Source organism: Eriocheir sinensis, unplaced genomic scaffold (assembly GCF_024679095.1).
Source record: "Eriocheir sinensis breed Jianghai 21 unplaced genomic scaffold, ASM2467909v1 Scaffold1215, whole genome shotgun sequence".
Classification (NCBI taxonomy): Eukaryota; Metazoa; Arthropoda; class Malacostraca; order Decapoda; family Varunidae; genus Eriocheir; species Eriocheir sinensis.
This window is the reverse complement of record NW_026110536.1, coordinates 64383-82554: the sequence shown is the minus strand read 5'-3', so window position 1 is coordinate 82554 and position 18172 is coordinate 64383. Positions and strand designations below refer to the sequence as shown.

At 46.3% G+C, this 18172-nt stretch overlaps 1 protein-coding gene across 1 annotated transcript; it reads left to right on the top strand.

The window, feature by feature from the left end:
- Positions 1 to 571: 571 nt before the first annotated feature.
- LOC126989562 (uncharacterized protein DDB_G0271670-like) lies at positions 572 to 17915 on the top strand (the record flags this gene model as incomplete). The annotated part of the gene is made up of 3 exons (XM_050848129.1): positions 572 to 781; positions 2452 to 2571; positions 17856 to 17915. Coding segments are annotated over 3 exons (390 nt in total), but the record flags the coding sequence as incomplete, so codon positions are not given.
- Positions 17916 to 18172: the final 257 nt, after the last annotated feature.

The following is an 18172-nucleotide window of genomic DNA, read 5'->3' as shown; positions in this document are numbered from 1 at the left end:
GATCATGCTCCAACGACCCGTGGCTTTTTAAATGCCTATACCTCATCTCATTTTGGGTGCATTATAAGACATTGGCTCTACAGGTGCAAATAAAGGTATCTTAATAATTTACTGCATGTAAATAACGATTAATATTTGAAATAACATGAAATGGTAAATAATAACTGATGAATGTGATGCAACTCTATTATTTCGAATATTACCTGTGTATGTAATATTTACACGTAACAAATTATCAAAATTCCTTGTGTATAGGCACTTGAAAAGCCTGATGTCATGTTGTGTACCTGCAATGAGATGAATCATGTGTAGCCTACCTGAACGGTGATAGATCATTCGAGTATGATCTGACTATTCGGCTTGATACGAGCTTGTCTTTGCATGTGCTTGCAAGGTAGATTATTGATGCGGTTTATTCCAGCGGACTTGATGGCTCTTTGTATACTCAAACATTCAAATGTATTACTGAAAATAATAAGTCGATCTTCTCGCAATCACGAACTAACAATGCGCATACACCTAATCTACGTTCGCGATCGTCAGATGAAATGAAACCGAATATTGTAGTAGCAGTAGTAGTAGTAGTAGTAGTAGTAGTAGTAGTAGTAGTAGTAGTAGTAGTAGTAGTAGTAGTAGTAGTAGTAGTAGTAGTAGTAGTAGTAGTAGTAGTAGTAGTAGTAGTAGTAGTAGTAGTAGTAGTAGTAGTAGTAGTAGTAATAGTAGTAGTAGTAGTAGTAGTAGTAGTAGTAGTAGTAGTAGTAGTAGTAGTAGTAGTAGTAGTAGTATTAGTAGTGGTGGTAGTAGTAGTAGTAGTAGTAGTAGTAGTAGTAGTGGTGGTAGTGGTGGTGGTGGTAGTGGTGGTGGTGGCGGCGATGGTGTTGGTGGTGATGGTAGTGGTGGCGGTGTTGTTGTTGTTGTTGGTGGTGATAGTGGTGGTGGTAGCAGTGGTGGTGGTGGTGGTGATGGTGGTGGTAGTGGTGGTGGTGATGGCGGTGGTGGTAGTGATGGCGGTGGTGATGGTGGTGGTGGTGATGGTGGTGGTGATGGTGGTGCTGTTGATGATGCTTGTAATGATGTTGGTGGTGATGATGATGATGGTAGTAGTGGTAGTAGTAGTAGTGGTGGTAGTGGTAGTGATGATGGTGGTAGTAGTGATGGTAGTGATGATGGTATAAGAACATGAACATAAGAACGCAGAACGGGGTCTGCAAGAGGCCGGTGAGCCTGTACGAACAGCTCCTTTGACCCTAAGCTCCAGTGTATCTAACCCCACCTAATATCGCTGTCCATGAATTTATCTAGTCTATTTTTGAATGTGACAATTGCATTGGCACTCACCACATGACTGCTAAGCCTATTCACTCTCATCCACCACCTATTAGTAAACCAATATTTGCCTATGTCCCTGTTGAATCTGAATTTATCCAGTTTAAACCCGTTACTTCGTGTCTACCGGTTCTCTTACCAACAAAACCTTATGAATGTCTCCCTAATAAAACCCCTTCATCCATTTAAAAACCTCGATCATCACTCTACGCACCCTTCGCCTTTCAAGAGAATGCAAGTTTAACTGTTTGAGTCTTTCCTCGTGTGGCAAGTTTCTCAACCCTGAATCATCTTAGTCATCCTCCTCTGCACCGATTCTAACATTTTGATATCCATTATATAGTAGGGTGAACAGAAATGAGCCGCATACTCAAGATGAGTTAAAACTAATGATAAAAATAGTTTGAGGAAGACTTGGGGCTTCTGTTGCTTACGCTCCTTGAAATAAATCCAGTACCCTATTAGCTCGATTTCTAGCTTGAATGCATTGTGCCCTTGGACGGAGATCAGAGCTCACTAAGACCCTAAATCCTCTCGCACCCAGACCTACTTATGAGAGTGTCATTTTAAGCAATAGTTATGTGAGGGTTGTTCTAACTACACTCAGAATACTGCACTTCCTACATTGAACTCCATCTGCCATTTATCCATGATCATATAATCTGTTGAGTTCACCTTGGAGAATACTAGCGTCCTGATCCGACTCAATTACTCTACCGATCTTGGTATCATCTGCAAATTTACTAACATCACTACTAATTCCTGTGTCTAAGTCATTGATATAAATAATAAACAAAAGTGGACCTAATACAGAACCTTGTGGGACCCCACTCGTAACACATCCCCAGTCAGATCTTTTACCATTGATTTGCACTCTTTGCTTCCTATTGCTAAGCCACGCCTTGACCCAGTAGTAGTAGTAAAAGTAATAGTAGTAGTAGTAGTAGTAGTAGTAGTAGCAGTACTAGTAGCAGTAGTAGTAGTAGTAGTAGTAGTAGTAGTAGTAGTAGTAGTAGTAGTAGTAGTAGTAGTAGTAGTATTAGTAGTAGTAGTAGTAGTAGTAGTAGTAGTAGTAGTAGTAGTAGTAGTATTAGTAGTAGTAGTAGTAGCAGTATTAGTAGTATTAGTATTAGTAGTAGTAGTAGTAGTAGTAGTAGTAGTAGTAGTAGTAGTAGTAGTAGTAGTAGTAGTAGTAGTAGTAGTAGTAGTAGTAGTAGTAGTAGTAGTAGTAGTAGTAGTAGTAGTAGTAGTAGTAGCAGTAGTAGTAGTAGTGGGCAGGGATCAGAGCAGGGAGGATAACGATGAAGCACGACACCGCGGGGACAATGAGGGCCGCCGGGGAAGGAGTGAGCGGGAGGGGTGTCGGAAGGAGCTGCTGCTCAGCCGCCACCTCCATATCCCCTCAGCCAGTACCACCCTTCCATTGGCACCTCCAATGTTGCCACTACCAACACCACTACCACCACCCCCTCATCACTCTTCCTCTTCGACTGGACAGGGCGCGGCGGAGGTCGGGGGAAGCTTTGCTTGGAAGGGGCTAGCGGAGGGGGAAGCAGCGAGGTGGGTGGATGACACATACCTTGAAGTTGTTGAGTGGTCTGCAAGAAATCTTTTTGAACCACCCAGATGTGGAGCCACGACATTTATCATCAAAGAAATTGTCACCCTGTTAAATAACTACATCCAGAACACACCACTGGCGCCCCTATCCCTGAAAATTATATTCACTCTCCCCCATCTCTTCCTCCAAAAAGCACACCCAAAGACCAAACAAGCCGAAAATATCGAGGCATTAAGAGGGCGAGTTGCCTTGTGGCTCCCCGGACCCCAACTAAACAACACCTCCACAGAAGACAGGGCCCGGAAGTTTGCAGACAAAATGCGACAATGCAACGTTGCGTCTGCAACACGAGCCTTGTCAGAAAATTCCACACGGGGTGTGCTTCCACTCACCAGGGGCACGATCAATCAACTCAAGGAGAAACATCCTCCACCGAGTGACCTGAAGGGACTGAGACTGGCAGGATGTCACCAACCACCGAATCCAGTTATATACGAAAGGATAACAGGAGAGATGGTGTGGAAGAAGGCCCTCCAGACTCGTGGCAGCGCGGGGCCCTCAGGACTTGATGCACGGGGATGGCGAAGCTTGCTGAGCAGCGCCAACTTTGGCAATGCAGCTGGTGACTTGCGCAACACCATTGCAGCACTGGCAAGAAAACTCGCCTCCTCCAGCTGACACTATGTGGACGCACTGACGGCATGCCGCCTCATTCCCCTGGACTAGAGGCCGGGATGCAGGCCTATAGGAGTCGGAGAAGTCCTGCGGCGCATCGTAGGTAAATGCATCATGGCTGTCGTCAAAGAAGATGTGAGAATGGCAGCAGGGAACCTCCAAGTTTGTGCGGGGCAGCAGGCAGGAGGAGAAGCAGCAGTCCATGCCAGCTTAGCTATGTATGTCGAAAATACCTATACATACCCGACCGACTTATACATAAATAGCCACAGTGGAAAAGTGAAAGTGTTAAAATCATCTGAGGGAACAACACAAGGTGACCCAATAGCCATGGCTATGTACGCCCTGGGCCTATCAGTCCTCCAAAGTTAAATCGCGTTCGCAGAAACACGGGTGAAACAGGTGGCTTATGCGGATGACCTCTCAGGTGCTGGTAAAATCTCAGACTTAAAAGGGTGGTGGGACACTGTGAACACCGCCGGCCCTGAGATAGGATACATCCCTAACGCCACCAAGTCTGTCCTTATTGTCAAACCTGAACATTATGACCATGCCGCAGAAACTTTTAGAGGAAGTGGCGTCATTGTGACAAAAGACGAACAACGACACTTAGGTGCAGTGTTTGGGACAGAGGTATATAAGAAGGAGTACGTGGGAGACAAAGTAGCTGAATGGGTGAAGGAAATAGAAGCTTTGTCTGCCATTGCCAAGACTGAGCCACACGCTGCCTATTCAGCGTACACCCACGGCATCCAACATCGGTGTACGTTCCTGATGCGCACCATCCCCGGCATCAGTCCACTCCTCCGACCACTGGAAAATGCCGTCAAGAATGTATTCTTGCCGGCGCCGGTGAAATATCATTCTTTGGGTGAGGAAGAGAGGGATATGCTAGCACTTCCCCCAAGACTGGGTGGGATGGGGATCACCAACCCTGAGAAGCTGGCAGATAAGGAGAACCAAAACTCCATCAGCCTTACCAGGTCACTCATCAACAGGATCATCGCTCAGGAGGCAGAGGGCGAGATAGACCAAACAGAAATAAGAGATAATAAAAGAAAAATCTCAGAAGAAAGGCAACAGGCCCAAAAAGACGAGCTGGACCGTCTTCCACACCACCTGTCCACAGAAATGGGTAGAAAAATACACACAGCACAGGAGGCAGGCGCCTCTAACTGGCTAACGTCATTACCAATCAGAGCAAAGGGCTTCAGCCTCAACAAACAAGAATCTGTCGACGCCATTGCTCTGAGATATGGCTGGCCGATTGAGGGACTGCCTGATCTCTGTGCATGTGGATCACCAAATGATGTCACCCACACCATGACATGTAAAAAAGGAGGCTTCGTCTGTATTCGACACGATGAAGTGAGCGATCAGACAGCCAGCATGCTCGGGGAGGTATGCCAAGACGTCACTACCGAGCCGGCACTGCTTCCCCTGGACGGCGAACACCTTCGGTACAGGACGGCCAATACCTCACAGGAGGCACGGGTTGATGTAAGTACCCGCGGATTCTGGGTGCGCGGACAGCGGGCGTTCATGGACATCCGCATATTCGACCCGATGGCTGCCTGTCACCGTGAGCTGCCCCTGCAAGCCGCCCACCACAGGAACGAGCAGGAGAAGACAAGGGCATACGGTGAAAGAATCCAACATGTGGATCAGGGCAGCTTCACCCCCCTCATCTTCACCACATCCGGCGGGATGGGTCCAGGGCCCAATGCTTCTACGCACGCCTCGCGGAACTATTCTCAGAAAGAAGCAACAGCCAAGGAGCCACGTTGTCGCCTGGATGAGGTGTCGCCTCTCGTTCTCCCTCCTCAGGTCAGCCATCCTATGTCTCAGGGCACCAGACACTCTGGCCCAAAAGCCACCACCATCTCAATATGGACTATGAAGCCACAGTGGTGGAAGTGACATTAGGGTGGGTCAGGAGTTACTTGAGTAGGGAAGGAAAGGGGGATCTAGACGTAATAGATGATAGGTGATTTAGTGTCAGGTAGTATTAGCGATATGGTTGGATGCCACAGTCATTAACGAACAGAGTTGGGGATAATGACCTCCAAACTATGGAGCCCTCCATGATTATGTGTCTGAAAAATAAACATGGGTGGAGGTATCATTTATGTTGTAGTTTTAAAAAAGTAGTAGTAGTAGTAGTAGTAGTAGTAGTAGTAGTAGTAGTAGTAGTAGTAGCAGTAGTAGTAGTAGTAGTAATTGCATTATCATGTTATTTTTCCCGACACAAATCATGGAGGGCTCCATGGTTTGGAGGTCATTAGCCCCAACTCTGCTCGCTAATGACTGTGGCATCCAACCATATCAGTAATACTACCTGACACTAAATCACCTATCATCTATTACGTCCCAGATCCCCTTTCCTTCCCTACTCAATGCTCCCGACCCACCCTAATGTCACTCTCCTGCACTGTGGCCATAGTCCATATTGGAGATGGTGGTGGCTTTGGGCCAAGTGTCTGGTGCCTGAGACATAGGATGGCCGACCTGAGGAGGGAGAACGAGAGGCGACACCTCATCCAGGCGACAACGTGGCTCCTTGGCTGTTGCTTCTTTTCTGAGATTAGTTCCGCGAGGCGTGCGTAGAAGCATTGGGCCCTGGACCCATCCCGCCGGATGTGGTGAAGATGAGGGGTGGCTGCCCTGATCCACATGTTGGATTCTTTCACCGTATGCCCTTGTCTTCTCCTGCTCGTTCCTGTGGTGGGCGGCTTGCAGGGCAGCTCACGGTGACAGGCAGCCATCAGGTCGAATATGCGGATGTCCATGAACGCCCGCTGTCCGCGCACCCAGAATCGCGGGTACCCACATCAACCCGTGCCTCCTGTGAGGTATTGGCCGTCCTGTACCGAGGTGTTCGCCGTCCAGGGAAGCAGTGCCGGCTCGGTAGTGACGTCGTGGCATACCTCCCCGAGCATGCTGGCTGGCTGATCGCTCACTTCATCGTGTCGAATACAGACGAAGCCTCCTTTTTTACATGTCATGGTGTGGGTGACATCATTTGGTGATCCACATGCACAGAGATCAGGCAGTCCCTCAATCGGCCAGCCATATCTCAGAGCAATGGCGTCGACAGATTCTTGTTTGTTGAGGCTGAAGCCCTTTGCTCTGATTGGTAATGACGTTAGCCAGTTAGAGGCGCCTGCCTCCTGTGCTGTGTGTATTTTTCTACCCATTTCTGTGGACAGGTGGTGTGGAAGACGGTCCAGCTCGTCTTTTTGGGCCTGTTGCCTTTCTTCTGAGATTTTTCTTTTATTATCTCTTATTTCTGTTTGGTCTATCTCGCCCTCTGCCTCCTGAGCGATGATCCTGTTGATGAGTGACCTGGTAAGGCTGATGGAGTTTTGGTTCTCCTTATCTGCCAGCTTCTCAGGGTTGGTGATCCCCATCCCACCCAGTCTTGGGGAAGTGCTAGCATATCCTCTCTTCCTCACCCAAAGAATGATATTTCACCGGCGCCGGCGAATACATTCTTGACGGCATTTTCAATGGTCGGAGGTGGACTGATGCCGGGGATGGTGCTCATCAGGAACGTCCACCGATGTTGGATGCCGTGGGTGTACGCTGAATAGGCAGCGTGTGGCTCAGTCTTGGCAATGGCAGACAATGCTTCTATTTCCTTCACCCATTCAGCTACTTTGTCTCCCACGTACTCCTTCTTATATACCTCTGTCCCAAACACTGCACCTAAGTGTCGTTGTTCGTCTTTGTCTGTGACGCCACTTCCTCTAAAGTTTCTGCGGCATGGTCATAATGTTCAGGTTTGACAATAAGGACAGACTTGGTGTCGTTAGGGATGTATCCTATCTCAGGGCCGGCGGTGTTCACGGTGTCCCACCACCCTTTTAAGTCTGAGATTTTACCCAGCACCTGAGAGGTCATCCGCATAAGCCACCTGTTTCACCCGTGTTTCTGCGAACGCGATTTAACTGGAGGACTGATAGGCCCAGGGCGTACATAGCCATGGCTATTGGGTCCTGTGTTGTTCCCTCAGATGATTTTAACACTTTCACTTTTCACTGTGGCTATTTATGTATAAGTCGGTCAGGTATGTATAGGTATTTTCGACATACATAGCTAAGCTGGCATGGACTGCTGCTTCTCCTCCTGCCTGCTGCCCCGCACAAACTTGGGTTCCCTGCTGCCATTCTCACATCTTCTTTGACGACAGCCATGATGCATTTACCTACGATGCGCCGCAGAACTTCTCCGACTCCTATAGGCCTGCATCGGCCTCTAGTCCAGGGAATGAGGCGGCATGCCGTCAGTGCGTCCACATAGTGTCAGCTGGAGGCAGTTTTCTTGCCAGTGCTGCAATGGTGTTGCGCAAGTCACCAGCTGCATTGCCAAAGTTGGCGCTGCTCAGCAAGCTTCGCCATCCCCGTGCATCAAGTCCTGAGGGCCCCGCGCTGCCACGAGTCTGGAGGGCCTTCTTCCACACCATCTCTCCTGTTATCCTTTCGTATATAACTGGATTCGGTGGTTGGTGACATCCTGCCAGTCTCAGTCCCTTCAGGTCACTCGGTGGAGATGTTTCTCCTTGAGTTGATTGATCGTGCCCCTGGTGGTGGAAGCACCCCGTGTGGAATTTTCTGACAAGGCTCGTGTTGCAGACGCAACGTTGCATTCTCGCATTTTGTCTGCAAACTTCCGGGCCCTGTCTTCTGTGGAGGTGTTGTTTAGTTGGGGTCCGGGGAGCCACAAGGCAACTCGCCCTCTTAATGCCTCGATATTTTCGGCTTGTTTGGTCTTTGGGTGTGCTTTTTGGAGGAAGAGATGGGGGAGAGTGAATATAATTTTCAGGGATAGGGGCGCCAGTGGTGTGTTCTGGATGTAGTTATTTAACAGGGTGACAATTTCTTTGATGATAAATGTCGTGGCTCCACATCTGGGTGGTTCAAAAAGATTTCTTGCAGACCACTCAACAACTTCAAGGTATGTGTCATCCACCCACCTCGCTGCTTCCCCCTCCGCTAGCCCCTTCCAAGCAAAGCTTCCCCCGACCTCCGCCGCGCCCTGTCCAGTCGAAGAGGAAGAGTGATGAGGGGGTGGTGGTAGTGGTGTTGGTAGTGGCAACATTGGAGGTGCCAATGGAAGGGGTGGTACCGGTTGAGGGGGATATGGAGGTGGCGGTTGAGCAGCAGCTCCTTCCGACACCCCCTCCCCCCGCTCACTCCTTCCCCGGCGGCCCTCATTGTCCCCGCGGTGTCGTGCTTCATCGTTATCCTCCCTGCTCTGATCCCTGCCCACTACTACTACTACTGCTACTACTACTACTACTACTACTGCTACTACTACTACTACTACTACTACTACTACTACTACTACTACTACTACTACTACTACTACTACTACTACTACTACTACTACTACTACTACTACTACTACTGCTACTACTACTACTACTACTAATACTACTACTACTACTACTGCTACTACTACTACTACTACTACTACTACTACTACTACTACTACTACTACTACTACTACTACTACTACTACTACTACTACTACTACTACTACTACTACTACTACTACTACTATTACTTTTACTACTACTACTGGGTCAAGGCGTGGCTTAGCAATAGGAAGCAAATAGTGCAAATCAATGGTAAAAGATCTGACTGGGGATGTGTTACGAGTGGGGTCCCACAAGGTTCTGTATTAGGTCCACTTTTGTTTATTATTTATATCAATGACTTAGACACAGGAATTAGTAGTGATGTTAATAAATTTGCAGATGATACCAAGATCGGTAGAGTAATTGAGTCGGATCAGGACGCTAGTATTCTCCAAGGTGAACTCAACAGATTATATGACTGGGCGGATAAATGGCAGATGGAGTTCAATGTAGGGAAGTGCAGTATTCTGAGTGTAGTTAGGAACAACCCCTCACATAACTATTGCTTAAATGACACTCTCATAAGTAGGTCTGGGTGCGAGAGGGATTTAGGGGTCTTAGTGAGCTCTGATCTCCGTCCAAGGGCACAATGCATTCAAGCTAGAAATCGAGCTAATAGGGTACTGATTTATTTCAAGGGCGTAAGCAACAGAATCACAGAAGTCTTACTCAAAATATATTTATCATTAGTTAGACCTCATCTTGACTATGATGTTCAGTTCTGGTCACCCTACTATATAATGGATATCAAAATGTTAGAATCGGTGCAGAGGAGGATGACTAAGATGATTCAGGGGTTGAGAAACTTGCCATACGAGGAAAGACTCAAACAGTTAAACTTGCATTCTCTAGAAAGGCGAAGGGTGCGTAGAGACATGATCGAGGTTTATAAATGGATGAAGGGCTTTAATAAGGGAGACATTCATAAGGTTTTGTTGGTAAGAGAACCGGGTAGGACACGAAGTAACGGGTTTAAACTGGATAAATTCAGATTCAACAGGGACATAGGCAAATATTGGTTTACTAATAGGGTGGTGGATGAGTGGAATAGGCTTAGCAGTCATGTGGTGAGTGCCAATGCAATTATCATTCAAAATAGACTAGATAAATTCATGGACAGCGATATTAGGTGGGGTTAGATACACGGGAGCTTAGGGTCAAAGGAGCTGCCTCGTACAGGCCTACCGGCCTCTTGCAGACTCCTGCGTTCTTATGTTCTTATGTTCTTATGTTCTTACTACTACTACTACTACTACTACTACTACTACTACTACTACTGCTACTACTACTACTACTACTACTACTACTACTACTACTACTACTACTACTACTACTACTACTACTACTACTACTACTACTACTACTACTACTACTACTACTACTACTACTACTACTACTACTACTACTACTACTACTACTACTACTACTACTACTACTACTACTACTACTACTACTACTACTACTACTACTACTACTACTACTACTACTGCTACTACTACTACTACTACTACTGCTACTACTGCTACTACTACTACTACTGGTATGCTGCATTGTTAGTTCGTGATTGCGTGAAGATCGACTTATTATTTTCAGTAATACATTTGAATGTTTGAGTATACAAGGAGCCATCAAGTCCGCTGGAATAAACCGCATCAATAATCTACCTTACAAGCACATGCAAAGACAAGCTCGTATGAAACCGAGTAGTCAGATCATACTCGAATGATCTATCACCGTTCATGTAGGCTACACATGATTCATCACATTGCAGGCTCACAAAATGACATCAGGCTTTTCTAGTGCCTATACACAAGGAATTTTGATAATTTGTTACGTGTAAATATTACATACACAGGTAATATTCGAAATAGCCGAGTTGCATCACATTCATCAGTTATTATCTACCATTTCATGCTTTTTCAAATATTAATCGTTATTTACATGCAGTAAATTATTAAGATACCTTTATTTGCACCTGTAGAGCCAATGTCTTATAATGCACCCAAAATGAGAGGAGGTATAGGCATTAAAAAGCCACGGGTCGTTGGAGCATGATCTGACTATACTGCCTGATACAAGTTGTCTTTCGTGTGCTCGTGTGCTAGATTAGCGATGCAAATCGGCATGTTTGGGATTTAGAAGGACTGATTTTTTTGTAAACGTAGACATTCAATTATGTTACTGAAAAATTAGCTTGAATATCTATGGCAATAGTTGATTTTCACGTATTCACAAACTGTAAATACTCAGACTGTTGAAACTCCATAATTTTCCCGTTCCTCTGCTCCCACTCCTTAACCGGTCAGCCAAGGAGGCGCCCCCTTTGCAGAGTGAGTTATGGGAGGCTCGCCCACCAGGCACGTCAGCGGCACGACACTGCTACTACTGCTATAGTCCGTTCACACCAAGTGTTCCTCTGGCGCCTGAGCGGCATTTCTTACGCCGCAACTCACTGATAACATTAATAATAATAATAATAATAATAATAATAATAATAATAATGATAATAATAATAATAATAATAATAATAATAATAATAATAATAATAATAATAATGATAATTTTTTTTTTTTTTTTTTACAGCTAAGGAGACAGCTCAAGGGCGCAAAGAAAAAAAAAGAAAAAAAGGCCCGCTACTCACTGCTCCCGAACAGAGGTTAAAGGAGTGTCCAAAATCAGAGGTTAATTTCGGGAGGAGGTGTCCTGATACCCTCCTCTTGAAGAGTTCAAGTTGTAGGCAGGAGGAAATACAGATGAAGGAAGATTGTTCCAGAGTTTACCAGCGTGAGGATGAAAGAGTGAAGATGCTGGTTAACTCTTACATAAAGGGTTTGGACAGTATAAGGATGAGCATGAGTAGAAAGTCGAGTGCAGCAGGGGCCGCAGGAGGGAGGCATGCAGTTAGCAAGTTCAGAGGAGCAGTCAGCGTGGAAATATCGATAGAAGATAGAAAGAGAGGCAACATTGCGGCTGAATTTAAGAGGTGAAGACTATCAGTATGAGGAGGAGGCTGATGAGACGAAGAGCCTTAGCCTCCACTCTGTCCAGAAGAGCTGTGTGGTGGAGCCCCCACATGAGATGCATACTCCATACGAGGGCGGACAAGGCCCTGTATATGGACAGCAACTGTGCAGGGAGAAGAACTGGCGGATACGGTACAGAACGCCCAGCCTCGAGGAAGCTGATTTAGTAAGAGATGAGATATGAAGTTTCCAGTTGGGATTTTGAGTTAAGGATAGACCGAGGATGTTTAGTGTTGAGGAAGGTGATAGCTGGGTGTTGTCAAAGAATAGGGGATAGTTGTTTGGAGGATTGTGTCGAGTGGATAGGTGGAGAAACTGTGTTTTGAGGCGTGGAAGGACACCAGGTTCTTCTTGCCCCAATCGGAAATAATAGTAAGGTCTGAGGCTAAGCGTTCTGCAGCCTCCAGCCTTGAGTCGTTAATTTCCTGAAGGGTGGGTCTTCTATTAAAAGAAGTTGAATAATGCAGAGTGGAATAATCGGCTTAGGAATTGATAGGACAGTTCGTTTTGGAAAAAAGATCATCAATGAACAACAGAAAAAGAGTGGGAGATAAGACAGAACCCTGTGGGACACCACTGTTAATAGATTTAGGGGAAGAACAGTGACCGTCTACCACGGCAGAAATAGAACGGTCAGAAAGGAAACTGGAGATAAAGGTACAGAGAGAAGGATAGAAACCGTAGGAGGGTAGTTTAGAAAGCAAAGATTTGTGCCAGACCCTATCAAAAGCTTTTGATATGTCCAGCGCAATAGCAAAAGTTTCACCGAAACGGGTAAAAGAGGATGACCAAGAGTCAGTTAAGAAGGCTAGGAGATCACCAGTAGAACGCCCCTTGCGGAACCCATACTGGCGATCAGATAGAAGATCATAAGTGGAAAGGTGCTTTTGAATCTTCCGGTTAAGGATTGATTCAAAAGCTTTAGATAGACAAGAAAGTAAAGCAATAGGACGGTAGTTTGAGGGGTTGGAGCGGTCACCCTTCTTAGGTACAGGCTGTATGAAGGCATACTTCCAGCAAGAAGGAAAGGTAGATGTTGACAGGCAGAGGCGAAAGAGTTTGACCAGGCAGGGTGACAGTACGGAGGCACAGTTTTTAAGGACAATAGGAGGCACTCCATCAGGTCCATAAGCCTTCTGAGGATTGAGGCCAGAGAGGGCATAGAAAACATCATTTTGAAGAATCTTTATAACAGGCATAAAGGAGTCATTGGTTTGATGTGTAGGAGTAATATGCCCAGAATCGTCCAGAGTTTTTAGAAAAAGTTTGAGAGAAGAGTTCAGCCTTAGAGATAGATGAGACGGCAGTGTTGCCGTCAGGACTGAGAGTGGAGGAAGATGAAGAAGTGAAGTTGGAGGAGATGTTTTCGCTAGATGCCAGAAGTCACGGGAAGAGTTAGAGAAAGCCAGGTTTTGACATTTTCTATTAATGAAAGAATTTTTGGTTAGTCGGAGAATAGATTTGGCACGATTTCTGGCAGAAATGTAAAGTTCATAATTAGCATTAGTTTGAAGGCTCTGGTACCTTTTGTGAGCTACCTCTCTATCATTGACAGCACGAGAACAAGCATGATTAAACCAAGGCTTTTTAGCGTGAGGAGTAGAGAAAGAACGAGGAATGTATGCCTCCATTCCAGAGACAATCACCTCTGTGATGCGCTGAGCACACACAGAGGGATCTCTATCCTGGAAGCAATAATCATTCCACGGGAAATCGGAAAAGTACATCCTCAGGTCGTCCCACCGAACTGAAGCAAAATGCCAGAAGCATCGCCTCCTCGGTGGGTCCAGAGGGTGTACAGGAGCGATTGGACAGGATGCAGAAATAGGATTGTGATCGGAGGAGCCCAACGGAGAGAACAGTTTGACTGAATAAGCAGAAGGGTTTGAGGTAAGGAAGAGGTCTAGAATGTTGGGCCGATCTCCAAGACGGTCGGGAATACGTGTAGGGTGCTGGACCAACTTCTCTAGGTCGTTGAGGATAGCAAAGTTGTAGGCTTGTTCACCAGGATGGTCAGTGAAAGAGGATGAAAGCCAAAGCTGGTGGTGAACATTGAAATCTCCTAGGATGGAGATTTCGGCCAGGTATCGAACCACTTCCTCTCAATGAAGCCCCTTCCCCTCAACCACCTCGACCTCTCCCCGCCCCATCCCTCCTGCCACACACCTGCACATCCCAGGAGAGAACAGACCATTACTCTTTCCATTTACTCGCAGTGGCTGTCTCCCTTCCTTATTGTATCAAATCTTCTTACATTTACCTCCCTCCTTCCATGTTTCATTTCAATCTTTCTCTATTACTGTTTCCATTTACTATTTCCTTAACTTTCGAAATTAAACACACACACACACACACACACACACACACACACACACACACACACACACACACACACACTACATCATATTTATTTTATTTATTTGAAGTTGTTGTGTTCCGCCATGAATATGCGACAGAGACAGGACAGGCAGAATAGACAGATCAGATAGACAGACAGACAGGAGACAGAATAGACAGAACTGATAGACAGACAGCTATAAGTGCCATAATACAGTACAGCTAGACAGACAGACACGGCACACAGAATAGATAGAACAGATAGACAGACAAAACTGACATAATAAACAGAACAGATAGACAGACAGACAGGGCAGACAGAAGAAACAGAATAGATACAGACAGACATAATAGACAGAACAGATAGGCGGACAGACAGAATAGAGAGAATGGATAGACAGACGGACAGGACAGACATAATAGACAGAACATATAGACAGACAGAATAGACAGAACATAAAGACACAGACAGGACAGACAGAATACATAACATATAGACACAGACAGGACAGAGAGAAGAGATAGACACAGACAGGACAGACAGGATAGATAGACAGCCATAAAGAGATGGAAATACTGTTTTTCCAATCATATCTTTTACGTGTTTTCTCCTTTGTTCTGCCTCTGTTTTTGGCCTCGAACCTTATATCATTCTCTTCCTTTCTTCCATTATTTATATTATTTTGAAGATTTCTTTCCTTCTTTTCCTTTAGTATTTACTTGGTTTGAATTCCTTCTCGGTTTTCTCTTCATCCATTCTCTCTCTCTCTCTCTCTCTCTCTCTCTCTCTCTCTCTCTCTCTCTCTCTCTCTCTCTCTCTCTCTCTCTCTCTCTCTATCTCTCTCTCTCTCTCTCTCTCTCTCTCTCTCTCTCTCTCTCTCTCTCTCTCTCTCTCTCTCTCTCTCTCTCTCTCTCTCTCTCTCTCTCTCTCTCTCTCTCTCTCTCTCTCTCTCTCTCTCTCTCTCTCTCTCTCACACATTTATTTTCCTTCAAAAACAACAAATCGACGGGACCAGATGAGATCCCGGTGGAGGCGTGGAGGGCCCAGGGAAAAGAGGGAATAGACTTGTGCTGGAACATTATGAGCAAGATAGAGAAGCAAGAAGAGATGCCGGATGACTGGAGAGAGAGCGTGTTGGTCCCCATCTTTAAAGAGAAAGGAGATGTACTAGAGTGTGGGAGCTACCGTGGAATCAAACACCTATCCTTTTAATGAAGATCTTAGAGACGATACTGGAGGAGAGGCTGAGGCAGGAGGTGGAGGTGTCCGGAGGTGAATCTGGTTTCATGCCGGGAAGAGGAACAACTACCCCAATGTTCATATGGAGACAGTTGGCGGAAAAGTACAGAGAAAAACAGAAAGAACTGCATATGGTATTTATAGACCTAGAGAAAGCGTACGACAAGGGTCAAGACAGGAGCCGTGGAGATGTTTGGGAGAGAGAAAGGTGCCGGAACAATATGTAAGATTAGTGAAGGAAATGTACAGGCATGCCAAAACAAGAGTAAGGTTTGGAGCAGGTATGACGGATACTTTTGGAGTTGGGGTGGAGCTGCATCAGGGCTCGGCGCTGAGCCTTTTTCTCTTTAACAATGTATTCGATGTGCTAACGATGAATGTAAGGGAGGGAACACAATGAGACATGATGTATGCAGATGATGTGGTTTTAAAGGGGTGGAGTGCAGACTGGAAGAGTGGAGCAAATAACTGGAAGAATCCAAGCTGTTTGGAGAAGCTGGAGAGGTGTCCGGAGTACTGTGTGATAGGAAATGGCCCGTGAAACTGAAAGGAAAGGTATACAAGACTGTGATACGACCAGCAATGACGTACGGGGCGGAGACCGTATCCGTAAAGAAAATAAATGAGGGGAAGATGGAAGTAGCTGAAATGAGGATGTTGCGATGCATGTGTGGCGTGACTAGGAAGGACAGAAACAGAAATGCAAGAATCAGAGGAACAGTTAAGGTGGTGGAGGTGTCGAAGAAGATGCAAGAGGCAAGATTGAGGTGGTACGGGCATGTTTTGAGGCGAGATGGAGAGAGTGACGAGAGGATAATACTGGAAATGGAAGTGCAGGGAAGAAGAAGGAGAGGAAGACCTAAGACGAGATGGAAGGGATGCACAGCGGCAGACATGAGAGAAAAGGGCCTCAACACCAACATGACAGGCGATAGAGGATCGTGGAGGCGGTTCATCAAAAACAGCGACCCCGTATAAAGACGAGATAATAAGCTGGCGACGAAGATAAGAATCTTTCATTATTCATTTTTCTGTTTGCTTTTTTATGTTGGCACACACACACACACACACACACACACAGAGAGAGAGACGATAACACACAGACAATGCGCAGTACATAGGCCAACTTATCCATCTGTTGCTGTTACAAAAAGAAAAAACATTACCTAACAACCTCCTCCTCCCATTCTCTTACCTCAAGCCTGCTCTTTATAGGGGACGAATCTGTTCCTCTCTACTGAGGCTTCGTTCCTGCCGTGATAGTTTGTGACAGTCAAAGTATTCAACTGACTCCCTCCTCTTTTTCAGGTTTGCTTATAATTCCCGTCACAGCCCCGCCACTCAACACAACACCTGCACACTCGGACATCCAACCTGAACTGACTCCCTCCATGCTAAGGCAGTGCTCTGATTGGTCCAAGACAGTGACTTTCAAAATAGCGCCTTCTGATTGGACGAGCCAATTATCATTGCCAGAGTCGCCATCGATCAATTTTGACGGTGGATTTTTTATTGGTTTAGCGTAAATAGATCAGGCACATTATTAAAGCTGTGTGTACTCGCTCTTTTTTTGTAATTTATGTAACCTGATATATCAAGGTGTTAATTTATTGGTTTTCATTGTTACATTTTCGTCTAGTTTGGAGGTGCCGTACGAGAGTTTGCATGACCACCAACAACAGCAGTCAGCAGCAAAACACGGTGCAAAGAAAACGACTCCCGCGGCAGTGACTTGGAATGAAGAACCTTGCCCATGACCGTAATTTTGGCATATCGTTTTTTGGGGGCTAAGGGCAGCATAGGTTCATGGGTTGGGTGGGGAGGGTGCCAAACGAAGCGAGCATGGGGGAAATCGCGTGGTTTCCGTTCGTGATAAAAAAAAATCCCTGAATGTGAGGGTTTTCCCTTCATCGAAGACATTCTTAATCCCCCCAAACTCAAAAGCTACACGACTGCGACGCATTTCGTGTTCCCACCAAAACCCCTGCACCTGCTTTGGGTGAGAGGGGGGAGAATGGGCAAGCACTAGAATAATATCGTGTAACTGATGACCTTGTCTACGGGTGTACTATTACTAACTCATATGGAGGAGGAAAATATGAAGGTTTCATAATTACAATGCATAAAATACACTGCGGCTCCAGCAGCACTGCTTTTTTGTCAAGTTTGAAGAAATTGTCTCTTCTCGAATTCCGGCTGCCGACCTCTGCCCTAGATGAACTATATAATTGCAGTGTAATAAAACAGTCAAGCAATTGGCTCCCGCTCCAGGAGGCGCGCCGTCTCTTGGAGCGGGAGCCGGCCGAGTCGCCCGCCCACCTCGAGGGTTGAGCCACTCCCATTGGCTCCCGTTCCTCCCAGCCCAGCCGAGTCGCCCCGCCCTCCTCGAGGGTTGAGCCACTCCCATTGGCTCCCGTTCCTCACAGCCCAGCCGAGTCGCCCCGCCCTCCTCGAGGGTAGAGCCACTCCCATTGGCTCCCGTTCCTCAGAGCCCAGCCGACTCGCCCCGCCCTACTCGAGGGTTGAGCCACTCCCATTGGCTCCCGTTCCTCACAGCCCAGCCGAGTCGCCCCGCCCTACTCGAGGGT